Source organism: Nannobrachium achirus, assembly GCF_963921795.1.
Source record: "Nannobrachium achirus genome assembly, chromosome: 6".
Classification (NCBI taxonomy): Eukaryota; Metazoa; Chordata; class Actinopteri; order Myctophiformes; family Myctophidae; genus Nannobrachium; species Nannobrachium achirus.
The window spans coordinates 56,675,786-56,688,932 of NC_137815.1; the positions used below are offsets into that span (position 1 = coordinate 56,675,786).

General features: G+C 41.8%; 1 protein-coding gene across 5 annotated transcripts in view; it reads right to left on the minus strand.

The window, feature by feature from the left end:
• The window catches only part of nav1b (neuron navigator 1b), a 97,604-nt gene that overhangs the window by 58,385 nt on the left and 26,072 nt on the right, over nucleotides 1-13,147 (minus strand). For 2 of the 5 annotated variants that reach the window (XM_080727438.1, XM_080727439.1), the window contains 3 exons: nucleotides 11,702-12,418; nucleotides 5,484-5,586; nucleotides 1,843-2,196 (listed from right to left, as the gene is read on the minus strand). In XM_080727438.1, coding sequence (XP_080583564.1) covers nucleotides 1,843-2,196; nucleotides 5,484-5,586; nucleotides 11,702-12,418 — 1,174 coding nt within the window. The remainder of the gene's footprint in view (nucleotides 1-1,842; nucleotides 2,197-5,483; nucleotides 5,587-11,701; nucleotides 12,419-13,147) is intronic. The other 3 variants (XM_080727441.1, XM_080727440.1, XM_080727442.1) reach the window with 3 other exon arrangements.

Below are 13,147 nucleotides of genomic sequence, written 5' to 3' on the forward strand. Positions count from 1 at the left end.
GCAAAAATCCTTTTCAGCTCTGCTTTTCTCTAGGAGAGAAAAAGGGTTGCTGCTTTGAGAATTCCTTCAAGACCAAGAACAAGGATGTTTAGTTGCAGACAGACTGCTGACGAAAGCTTTTTGATAGACCTGTACCAAGCACAAGTGTCAAGTCCAAACCTTTAGCTAACAATCATGTCTATTACTTACTTTCTTGTGTGTGCGTGTGCGTGCGTGTGTGCGTGTGTGCGTGTACATTTTTAATCTGTTAAATAATATTTGAATTTTTTTTTTTTTTTTTTTTTTTATTTAACCTTTATTTAACCAGATAAAAACACATTGAGACATGATCTCTTTTACGAGTGTGACCTGGCCAAGAGGCAGAAATAAAAAATTACACAATCCTTGCTTATTTACAAGACATCACAACAAAAATAGAACATCCATGATACACAAACAGATACCTAAGAAATACAAAAAATACAAAATGTACACTAAATAATAAAACTAGTTTGCAATTTACAGGTAGCAGTACACGGCACGCACAGTGTACCCAATGTACCCAAAGGAAGAGATCACAGAGCAAATTAATTACAGATCTGAACAAGTACAAGCATTTGTAGATCTATCTAGAGTGATTCTCTTAAAACTTCTCAAGGGAATTAACACAGCCAATTTGAGACTGTACTGAAGGTCATTCCATGACCAGGGGCCAAAAAAGGAGAGGCTTTTTTTGCCTCCCTCAGATGTAAATGTAGGTACTACACATCGTAACCAGGCATTTGATCTGAGATTTAGCCCATTCTTAACCAGTACAAATTTGGAGGAAATATAGAAAGGAATCTCCCCAAGTAACGCTTTGTATACAAAATTCAACCAATGTTGTAACCTGCGAGATGTCAATGAAGACCAATCAACTGCAGCATACAACATGCAGTGATGAGTCCTGAAAGGCGAATTTGTTATGAATCTCAGAGCTGCGTGATAAAGAGGATCTAATTTGGCCAAAGTGGAGGCACAAGCAAACCTATAAATGGTGTCCCCATAATCCAGCTGGGACAAGAACAAACCATTTACCAATCGTTTGCGGGAGGAGCGAGCAAAACAGGCCTTCAGCCTGTAGAAAAAACCCAAAGTGAATTTAAGCTTCTTTCCTAGAGCATCAATATGAAATTTAAAGTTGAGATGTTTATCCAACCAGAAACCTAGATATTTATAACGCTCCACCCATTCAATGGGGGTACCATCTAGAGTGGAGATATTTACTGTTATTGGATACTCTCTTGAATGCATATTCTGGCTAATATTGTGCATGGAGCAATGCGATTGAGAACCTAATTATAGAAGTGGGCTAATCTGTATAGTGATTATAGACCATGTCAATGTCATTTGTTGTGTTGCTAAATCGTTTGGATCCACGTTTCAGGTATTGATATTTGCAAACACTGAAACAGGACATAATCATAGGACCATGTTTAATGTTTAGTCTATGAGATCTAATAATGAAATCACTCTTCATGTGACACGGTGGAGGCAGGAAGGACGATGTGTCAGTGCATTTTGCCAACCAATGCCACATTCCTTGCCACCAATATTTCGTGAAATGTACATTTTCTGATACATAATGAAAAACTACTTTTGATTAAAGTTTATATTTGGGAACATTTAACTTATGTGCAAAAGAATCACCACTTTTTATTTAATCACAAAAACAGCCAATCTACAAGCTCACGTGTTGATAACGACATGCCCAAAATAGGGCCCTCCAGCAAGAAAAGTTGTAAACATTTGGATGGTTAGCAATTGCTTATACTGATCATCAAAACGTCACAGATACAAGGATTTATCTTGAGTCTCTCTTACCCATTAGCCAGGTTGTCGTCATCCTCCTGCAGACTCTTGCTGCCTACAAGGTCGCTGTCACTCAGGTAACCAGACTTGAGGTCGACGTCATCCAATCCCTCGATGAGCTCGATGCGGGAAGTGCTGCTAAGACTGCTAAGGCAGCGTGCTGGCATTGTGTGGGCTGTATACTGCGAACCCGTCCTACCGCCCTGGTATCCTCCTCCCGTGGAGGAAGGGGCATCGCCTGCCTGAAGACGGGGACTGGACTGGCCGTGGCGCCAGGAGAGAGGCGAGGAGCGGTTGGACAGGCTGGACATGCTGCGAGCGTTGGTCTCGTCGCTATCGTAGCCGACGTTACTGCTGTCCAGACAGCTAGGGGCATGGGGAGAAAGGTTTAGTTTATATCTTTGTCTTTTGTTTTCCTCCTGAGGAACTTCCACTGTGGATTGATTGATTGATTGATTGATTGATTGACGTTTTGCCTACATGGCACAAAATGTGTGGAGCTAACTCTGGTGGGGTAGTTGTGAACATCATTGAGCCTCTCTGAGATCTGACTTTCTTTGATTGGTTTGTGGCGACCTAATGCAGATCTCTGGACCTTTCTTGAATAGATGATGGCATGGTTGCTTAGGTCCAAGTCCACAACCCCTCTCTTTGAGATCCTGGATGGTCCAACACCAACAACAGGTCAAGAGTGGTTTGAGTGGAAGCACTTATCCTTGTGGAACATGTAATTCAAATCAAATAGGTAGCAATAGTTTCTTAAAGATTTGCAGATGTTGGTGTCTTTCTTTTTTGATGGTGTTAAAATCAGCAGTTTGTGCAGTCCACAGAGTGTGCTCTGACATCGCTCTGAAATATCACAAGCTCAACGTTACCATCTCAAAGTGGACGTGGGTATTGCAGAGGACCCGAGGGAATGCCATGCCCAGTGGGAAGTCAGTTGGATCAGATCAAATATTTAAAAAGTATGTTATTTAAAAAGTGTCTCACAAAACTTAATTTAATTCAATTAATATCGCTTCACTTCATCAGCTAAAGCTATTTGTCAGAAATCCCATCAGTGATGTCATGGTTGTTCAGAATATCCTAGCATATTGAAACATGTTTCACACATCCAACATCACTGCATCCAATGAAGTTGCTGGAAAGCCAGTGCAAAAGATTACTGGAATAGCGTCCGTGTATGTATAAAAACTAGGAGGTGGTCAACAAAAAAAGAATAGCAATATGCAAAACCTGTGGGTTGAAATTCACAGATGGAGAAACTGCAAACTTATATATTAGTAACTGAAATGGCATTGTGACTTGTAGGACTTGAAACAAAATGTTTAGGATTTGGACTTGACTTTGGACTTGAAAGCAAACACTTGAGAGTTTCTTATTTGGGACGTGAAAAACAATGATTTTGTCCCACCTCTACATATAGACAAAGACAAACTCTGTTCTAGACAGCTTAGCCTACAGTCACACCATTAAAAAAAAACATTACCGTATGTTCCAGGTGACTGTCCCAGTGCCCCTGATATTACATTTTATCGGTCAGTGGAACATAAAGGTAAACCATATATAAAGAAACTATTTTCTTTGTCACCAAAATTTAGAGCTACAATCAGTTTTATGTCCGATATCTGTCCTGATGGAGCGAGGTCATTTTGACCACTGCCAACCAGTCAGTTGTCCTATCCAACACCTTCACCTCCAGTTATATAGTATTAATATACTGTACTCTGTCTCTACCTGCCATACAGACTTAAAATAACATATTATTCATTCAAATAAGTCCCATATTTTAGCTTAAAAAATAAATCCTTAGTGGCATATAATTGCTGGTGACCCAGATACAGCAGTACAATCTCAATTCAAAACCGTCAGGGACTAAAGCTGGAAGGATGTCATTTCAGAACTCAAGGACAAGTAGGATATACTATAATCTCTGTGTTAAAGGGGCACTTTTCTCTTCCTTATTTCTTTCTCTCTCTGCACAGGATGTCTACAATCACCAATTTAAGTGTTCATAGTCTTCATGCGTCTTGAGAACGTTCTTTCACTACAATGTGGGTGGAAAATAGAAATGGATTTTTACTGCGGATGATAATGATCCTGTGCAGAGGGCTCAGCAAAGTATTCATTTTAAAGTCTGTACTTTAAGTGGGTCAGGTTCTGAAATGCCCTTGCAATGACTGGGAGCATCTTCCAGGTCTGGCGATTACATAACCGAATGCACCAACCCACGCAAATAAATAATGCAATAGCTGCGACCATGGGAGTATTTTTATCCATTTGTAGATGGTGATTGGTATGGTTGGTGACTGTTGAAACTACAGTAATGTAAAAACCTTTGACAATCTCATAATGCATAATACTTGGGGACAACACTGTCCCTTTATGGTTTTGACAGAGGACACCATTTTGAATTGTTGCTAAATTGTTAAATAAATAAATACAAAGTTTAACTTAAGAATTCCTATAAATGCCTTGGAAGATTTTTTTTTAGACTTAAGTGCAATAGAATTACTGAACATTATATATTAAAAAAAAATCTGTGTCACAATTACAGTGGTGCAGCACATAACATTTCATCTAGTTATTGTCAGTATTAATCCATGCTTTTGTTTCACGCAGACTGCAAAAATTCCAAGTGTAAACTCTACAAGCTCAAACGAGTTAGCTCATGTCAAACGAAGATCCCATCAAGAACTTCAAAGCCATCCCCAGCAGAGATGAGCCATGCACATTATCGCTGGTTGGAGATAAGAGAAACCCAAAATGAAAGCTAGGACAAGGAAGTCCATGAATACAGAATGACTAGTCTTGGCTGTCTTCTGTTGAGCCACTGCACTGCATATTATCTACTTTGAGGTTACAAGCTTTAGTGTGTTTTATTTATTTTATATTGAATATTTCATCATGATACAGATAAGTTGACGTGCTGGTGAATGGGGAATAGAGTTCAAAGAACAAACACACCTGCTCATTTCAGAGGTCTTTTTAGTTATTTGCTGCAAGACTTCCAATGATTGCCTGGTCTCATAAAGGTCTGCAGTGCTTAGGGTTTAGATTAATAAATACCTGAAAGCACTCCCCAAAAGGACTCAAAGGATTCTTTATTTTCAAAGTGACATAATGTAATATATTTTCAGATCAATGTTTAATTTTTAACAATTGAGGTGTATCTATCTTTTGTTGGGGAAGGAAGAACAAATACTGTAAAAGTTCTACATCAAAATATTCAACTGTAAGTGTATGGTCTCTTGCGCAAATGTCCATGGGAAGCTCAGAGGCTATTTAAATTCTTTCAGTCAGATTCTACACAGAGGGATGCACATGATGAAGTCATGAAAACAGAAATGGGAGGTTTGAGAAAGGTGGAAGCCAGATGTTAGCCATGTGGCAACTCTCCGAGCACACTTGACAATTGTTTACACATGATTGTGTTATGTATCAATCCAATTATTCATCCATTGTTTGCTCACTTTAGAGAAGGGGTGGATTACCCTTGCTCGCTAAACTATGACATAATTCGGCTTGTGGTTTTTATTCTTTCGGATAACACAAACACTAATCCGGTTCTCATGAAACATTTACAAGACATAGGCCTACAATAGTAAGGGTGTAACAAATAGAAGAGATATTGTAGGTGTTCTGCATCTCACCTATGGCTGAGCTGGGAGCCACGCAGACTGGACATCGTATCCTCCAGGTTCTGCCGGAGGTCAAGGACATTCTGCACAGTCCGCTTCCTCTGTGACTCCGGGTCTGTGGGTCAGTCATGCACAACAATATATCATAAAACATTTACGTCTTCAGTTCAAGAAGAAAAATGCAGACTATGTCCTCCTTCACTCTCTCTCTCTCTCTCTCTCTCTCTCTATTGTGTGTGTGTGTGTGTGTGTGTGTGTGTGTGTGTGTGTGTGTGTGTGTGTGTGTGTGTGTGTGTGTGTGTGTGTGTGTGTGTGTGTGTGTGTGTGTGTGTGTGTGTGTTTATTGTTATGTGCATGCACGTCCACATAAACATTGTGCAACTACAGAACATTATTTGTCTCTGGTTTGCGGAGACTGCATGTGTCTGGCTGGCAGTAATTCACAGCTGTGCCATGTTCACAACAATAGGCAGACAATAATATGACTCCATGCGCTGATTCACTGTGGCATATTAATAAATCAATAAAATGTGACCGGGGCTTCCGGGTAGCGCACGGCTAAAGTTCCTGTTCACCACCACGGAGACAGACTGGGGATCGAATCCCCCACTTGTCTGGCTTGGCTGGGTGCTCCAATAAACACAATTAGCCATGTTTGCAGACGGGAAGCCAATTGGGGAGGGTGATCTCTGCACTAATGACTCCTACAGGTTGGTCAGGGCACCTTCTCAGCATGGAGCAGAACTGGTAAGGAGAATTTGTGCCTCTGCATGTGCTACGTCCCCTCACTGTCAGGTATAAAGAAGAATGTGGTGACATGTACAGTATCAGAGGAAACAAATACCTTCGCCAAGACCAGTGTGTCGGCATTGGGGACTACATTGGGGTTTGAAGTGGCATAATGACTATATTGGGAGAAAATTATTAAGTGGGTCATACTGACTCACTAGGATCTCATTTAAATGTTTCCCCCTCTGCCACAGCTCCCCATTATGTTATCAAGATTCATATTTAGTTTCATATTTAGTCGTCTGAAATCCTTATGTTTATGATATGCTGAACCGTGCCCAAAAGGAAAGCGGGTTGTTTTGCTCTCATTTGGCACCATGTTAGGAACTTTAAAGTGCTGCATTAAAAACACATCTACTATTGCACCTACATTATGCAATCATACAGTAGATATGCTGTAGCCATTCCATCTCTGCAAGGCAAAGGCAAAGCAGCAGCCTTCTATATAGAGTACATACCGCAATGTATTTCTTTTCTTTTCCCTTTTTTTCTTGTTTTCTTTTTTACTATTCTACATATTATATTACAGTACAATACACATCTTATTGACTTTGCAATGGATCACTTTCAATCCGATAGAGTGACAAACAACACTGCTGAGTTTGTAGTTTGTAACACAATTGCCAATGATACAATCCAAGAACAGGGAGTGGTCTTGGACAGAACATGTATCTACATCTGTTTTGAAGATTAATGCTGTTATAATCTATTATCTTAAATGTATTTCAAAAGATCTCCCATCGTCCTTTTCCTCCCTGAGTCACGCGATCTTCTCCTAATTCTTTCTCGTCCCATTAATGCTTTCTGAAATGTATTTTCTTCATTCTGTCATAGATGATTGTCGATGGCCTACTTGCAGGAATATGCCTTTGCTTGTGCATACACAGCACCACAGCGCTGATGCTTGCACTCCATGCTATCTTCTGCACTCGGAAGTCACTCTGGATTAGAGCTTCAGTTTAAGCCTGGAATATGAGTTGAAAATAAAGGGGGCTGCACTGTGACTGACACTTCTTGTTGCACTGCATTGCAGTGATGTGAATGACACAGATAGTGAAGAAACCCTTTCACAATACTGAAGCAGACCTGAAAGGGGCTAGGCTTGAGAATAATGATGTCCTACATAGAGATTCTTCCTCTGTGATGCTGTGGTGAAGGTGAAATGGTTCTAAAATACCTGTAAATGTAAATGAACAGAGTGCAGTGGAACTTCATAGGCTATACAGTATATACATACTGTAAGTACTGTAGATCTAGAGACTACTCACTGTAAACATGTTAAGGCAGTGTGGAAGCTTTCTTCCTGAGTTTATGGTCTGATCAATAGAAGTACAGTCAGCTACTCTGCTTACAGTAAGTTGTACAGGCTATCTGTCTTCCCCACTAACACAAGTATTGTTCCTTGGCCTAACAACAGCCATTGATATTACATGGCAGAGAAATGCCTTTTGTACAAGAGCTTAGCCAAAGTAAAGACATTCATTCTGCAAAGGCTCCAGGAAGTTGTGATTTTGAATGTTTGATGCCAATTTCAACTTGTGCATATTATACGTATAGCAAGCTACAGTATGGAGAATGTGACCTTCTGCTCTATTCTCTCCATGAATATACCTCAGAGGAATATTCCTGATCCAGCTGAGCTAAATGGATGGATTATATTTCCAAGTTCATTTTCAATCTCCACCCCAATGCTAGTTTGTCCTATCTAGCTCATACTGTACATTTAGACAGACAATTATCTTAGATGTTCTCTCTCTCTCTCTCTCTCTCTCTCTCTCTCTCTCTCTCTCTCTCTCTCTCTCTCTCTGTAGTTTAGTCGTTTTAGTAAAAAAAATGAATTGTGCTTTGTTTTCAACCCCACTCTCCTGACAATCTAGTTGAGTCCGCAACAAAGAAAGCATTAGCCAAAAGAAAGTACAGTATTGTTTTATCGAGGTCTAAAGGAAGTTTTAAACCTACAGTACAGTCTCATGATAAGAGGATGATATTTGATGTGGTATTCTATGCAAAATTGCACAAACTTATGTAGTAAAATTGATAAACAGGTCTATTATAACAAAGCTGACCACCAAGTGATAGCATGAGGAGCTACAAAGGAATCCTCTGTGATCCAGGACAAGCATCCTTTCACAAGCATTATAATGATGAGACTTATGCTGAAGTAGAAAAAAAAACACACCAGTGTGCACATGGCATTATGCATGCTATGAATGAGCCGAATTCTATGCACAAATAGATCTATTTAGGAGGGACATCCATTGAACCCTGTACAGTTGTAGCCTGGAAACCTGAAGAATCTGCCGATGTATATTAGTTTTGCGATGCCAGGCTAGTAAACTTGTACTGTACATATAAGCCAAATGAATTATTTAGACATATGGTACTTACACACCAGTGGCATTTTATTTTTACATTTTAAGATGTTTAGTTGTTGTTTGTGTCACGAGTACAATCACCCAAAATGTGATTTCTATTTAGAATGAGGTCAATTTTGACCTTCAGATTTCTGACCTTCCGTGCCAACCTGTATGAATGTGGCATCTATTATACAAATAGTTTTGATGACAATTAATGAAATTAGATCTCAAATCACATACTATACTGTTTAAATATACAGTACATGATTATGCATGTATTAATGGATCTCAACTGATGATGAATAATTCATCAAGCAGATATTTGTGTCACTCCTTTTTTTGGTGAAATAATGGCAGCAATTGTTTTGAGTGGAAACCCAGTGGAAATCAATGCATTCCATACAAGAGAAACAAGGAAAGATGCATGAGCCTGAGGCATACATTTAGCCAAAGCCAACTCTTTTTAAATGAGGTTAACACAGACATGGGTGTGGTACTGTATTTTACATGGCTAGCTCTCAGCAACTTTGACTGTGGTTCTACTGAAAAGTCATATAATCATTTAATCAAGTGAAATGCAGTGACGCACACACACGTGCATGTACATGTCCCATGTCAATGTTTAGCTGTAAGTGTGACTAACGCGAGTGATGGACACCCATAAAAGCTAACAAGGCGTGAATAACAGATTAGATCACTGCTAATGTTTTCATTATGGTGAAGTGATTCCCATGTGTTGCTGACAGTATTAAGGAACAGAGCATCTGCCTTAAGCAAATTACACATCTCAGACTTCATTTGATACTTTATTAATTTATACTCTGTATACTTGATACAGAAATAGTAGATCTACAAGCTCACAATGGGGTGCTTACAAGCTTCAAAAAGGCCCAGAGCCTGAGATTGGACTGCCTTGTTTCAAGCTGTGGAGACAAGAGTAAGAGTATTGTTGTCTGACTTTATCTTTTTAGCATAAAACAGTATGTATACAATAAGCTAGTTTAGCCTCTCCCATCCCACTCTCAGTCACACTATATAACACTAGTGTCTTTATGGTTTACTAGAAATATATCACTTCTTTTCAGTATTCTGTAGGGAGAAAATGACCACGAAACAAGCTTCCTGTGAAGAAATTTGGTTTCAATTGGCCAGTGAAATGCAGCCAATACTTGGGAACAAATGCAATTGCAATAACTTGTGACATGTGTGCAAGTCATTTGATTTATCTGCCCTAGTCCAAACAAATAAAAAAATAATGGAATGTCAGGTGTGATAATGACCACATTGTAACAGACAGTAAGCTATTTGTGTGTTATTGAACCATCATTGTCAGTGTCTTCATCATTATCATCACATCACCGCCATGATTAGTCATATCACTTATTTCAGTCATTGATAAACTACACAAAGTCCTCTGTGTTAATTTATCCATTCATAGCTCAGAGAGTGTGCACATGTAACCATGGGGCAAGTACACCTTCAGAGTTAAATTAATTAACACTGAGGATTTTACAGCGTACCCTTATATAACCCTATAGTCTTATTGTCTTTTCTCCTCCTCAACAAATCACTTCACTGAAAACAGTCAATCTACTGTACATAAGCTCACAACGCATCGCAACACAATGTACTGTGAGCTTGTAGACCCCCCACAGAATAGGGACACAAGGATTCATGAGGTTAAATACTAGGGGTGTAACGATATAGTAACTATATCGAAATATCGTTTTTAACTTAAAAAATCGAAGTATATCGAAATGAAAACAGCTCAAATCGAATCGTATCATTTTATTTTGTATCGTATCGAATCGGCAGTGCAAAGAATCGATTGTATCGATACTACCTACTTGTGCATTGTATTTAGCATTTTTAAGAAGAAAACATTTAAAGGAGGTGTTTAATTACTTTTCCTTTCCATATAGCTACAATGGTTTATCGATAAATGTGTGTAATCTCTGAGTTCATGTCAAGGTGCGGGTTTGTCTGTCCATGTATTTGGCAGATAATCACTGTGTTTACTTATTAATATCCATAATAATACATGTTTCCCTTAAAAACCTGCACTATCCACACCTTTCACACAGATTTAAGTTCTTTGCTAAATAGTTACTATATCGATTTTAAATCATTGAATCAAATCGTATCGTACCGCCATGAATGAACCAATATCGTCCATGTATCGTATCGTCAACCATGTATCGTGATATGTATCGAATCGCTATTAAAATGTATCGTTACACCCCTATTAAATACACTTCTGACAGAAATCCGTTTTCTTGGCTATTTTTCTCTCCTATTGCTGATCGTGTGGACACCATCTGTCAATGGCTACGGATGAATGGGGCTGGGAGGAGGCTAAATATGCGTCTGACATGTGCCTAAATTAAATTCCATATGCCTTGGCTTAATTTCCGGCCTCCAGTTTTTTGGAACCGTGCACGGATATCTCTGCGTGTACCATCGAGGTCACGGCCACTCGCTACAGCAAATGGCAGAAATGGCACTGTTCAGAAAGAAGATCAGTGTGCAAGTAACAACCCTCAGGGTTTCCTTTTGTTTCCCTACATGAAATCGAACAGCAGCGCTGTTGTGGGAAGCAAGCACACACACTTGATGCCATCATGCCACACACACCTTAGCAAAAGAAAGCTATGAGCAACGATCATCCTTGTTGATGTAAATGATTCAAATATGTCTGGGATTAAACAAACCACACTGCGGAAACATGTGGAAATGCTGATCAGCATTCAAGGAATCATTAAGGGACAACATTAAAAAAGAAATAAGCTTTTAATTTTTAAGAACATGCTTTGCAGGCAGAAGAGGAGTGATGGGAAATTCATACAGGCAAACCACCTGATCTCCATTCAGGGAAACCTGAGGGGCTGCAGCAGCAGGCAGGTGTTAGTGGTGGAAATAGTAAGGGGATGGGGATGGGGACGGGACGGGGGGTTGACGCTGACTTTAAAAAGCGTAGAAAGATGGCGTTCAACTGTAGCACATGACGGCCAGGCGCAAGGCGATTGGCTTTGGGTTAGAGGCTGGTAGAGGTTCTGCATACAGGCTCTGCTCTGCTGTACTCACCCAGCATCTGGCTGAAGAGCAGCTGTTCCAAGTCTCCCAGCACTGTGACCACCAGCTCTGGGTCCACCTTCAGGAAACCCTCCCCCTGGCTCGTGGACCCCGACTCCCCTCCGGCTCCAGCGGCCTGCTTCTTAGCGCCGGCCTTGGCCTTGCTGGAGAGGATCTCGTCGTCCGACTTCCCGTCCTCAGGTGCCTTGCTCAGCGGCTTCACCTCAGCGTAGGGCCCCCGAGGGATGCGGCTCTGCTTGTTCAGGGCAGAGGGGGCGGCCAGCGGACTGAAGGGCTTGGGTTTGCCCTGGAACAGAGAATGTTCCGACTTGGAGAGGTTGCGAGAGAGTGGGGCGCCTCCTCCTCCTCCTCCAGCCGTCTTGGGCTTGCCCGCCTTTGGTTGCCCCACTCCAGGCTTGGCCATATCATCACACCACTTGGGTTCGTAGAGGTGCATCTTCTTCTCGGCATCGGTGAGGACGGCCAGGTTGGTCATAGACCTCTGCTTGCGGAGGTTGGCGGGTATCGGCAGCCGGCCCTCGGAGCTACCTGCCCGGTAGACCCTCAGCTCTCCACGCTGTGCGCTCTGGGGTGCCGGGGGCTTGACCCTCTTGGCCGCCACGCCAACCCCTTTCCCGTCGGCTTGGCTGTACGATTTCGTGCTGTCGGTTCGTTCCATCTTCAGATCTCCCTCTCTGCCTTTCACGCTACTCCCAACAAGCATGCCTCCTGCATGACACCATTTAGAAAAAGCATCAACAGGAGGGTGGGGGGGGGGGGGGGGGAGGATTCCTCACGCAAACCCCCCCCTTTTGTTCCTTGTCAATAGAATGAAAAAATGAAATAGAAAAATAGATAATGCAACAATAGCAATCCTGCAGACAGATTCCTTCTTTCTCGCTCCCCCTGCTCCCTCCTGACAGGCTGCTGCAGCTGCAGCTGTTGCGGTGCTGCCCCGGCGCTCCCTTTCTCTCCTTCCCTTCCCCTGTCCTATCGTGTCTCCCTTCCTCCGTTTTTTCCACACTCCTCCCTCAAAGCAGCACACCCTCTCCTCCTCCTCCTCCTCCTCCTCCTCCTCCTCCTCCTAGCCGCTGAACCACGCAGCAGCAGAAATGACAGCAGCGGCACACGCAACAATCCCTCCTTCTCCTCCCTCTCTCCCTGCTAGCTTTCTGCTGCTTCTCCCTCTATCTCCTACCTCCCTCCTGCGCTCCATCCCTCCTCCCACCAAACCCGCCCTCCCTCCCTCCCTCCCTCCTTCTCCTTGCATTTAAAGATGCTTCGCAGTGTCTCTGCAGACCGTGTGAATTGCAAGGGCGCGAATCCCGCGATGACAAATAGTAAATGTGCACCGCTTAAAGCCCGGGAAAGCGTTCACCTTTCTCACACATCACGTTTCCACACGGTCACCCCTGATTCCTTTGTTCTCCGTCTCCCCACACACCCCTCAACCCCTCC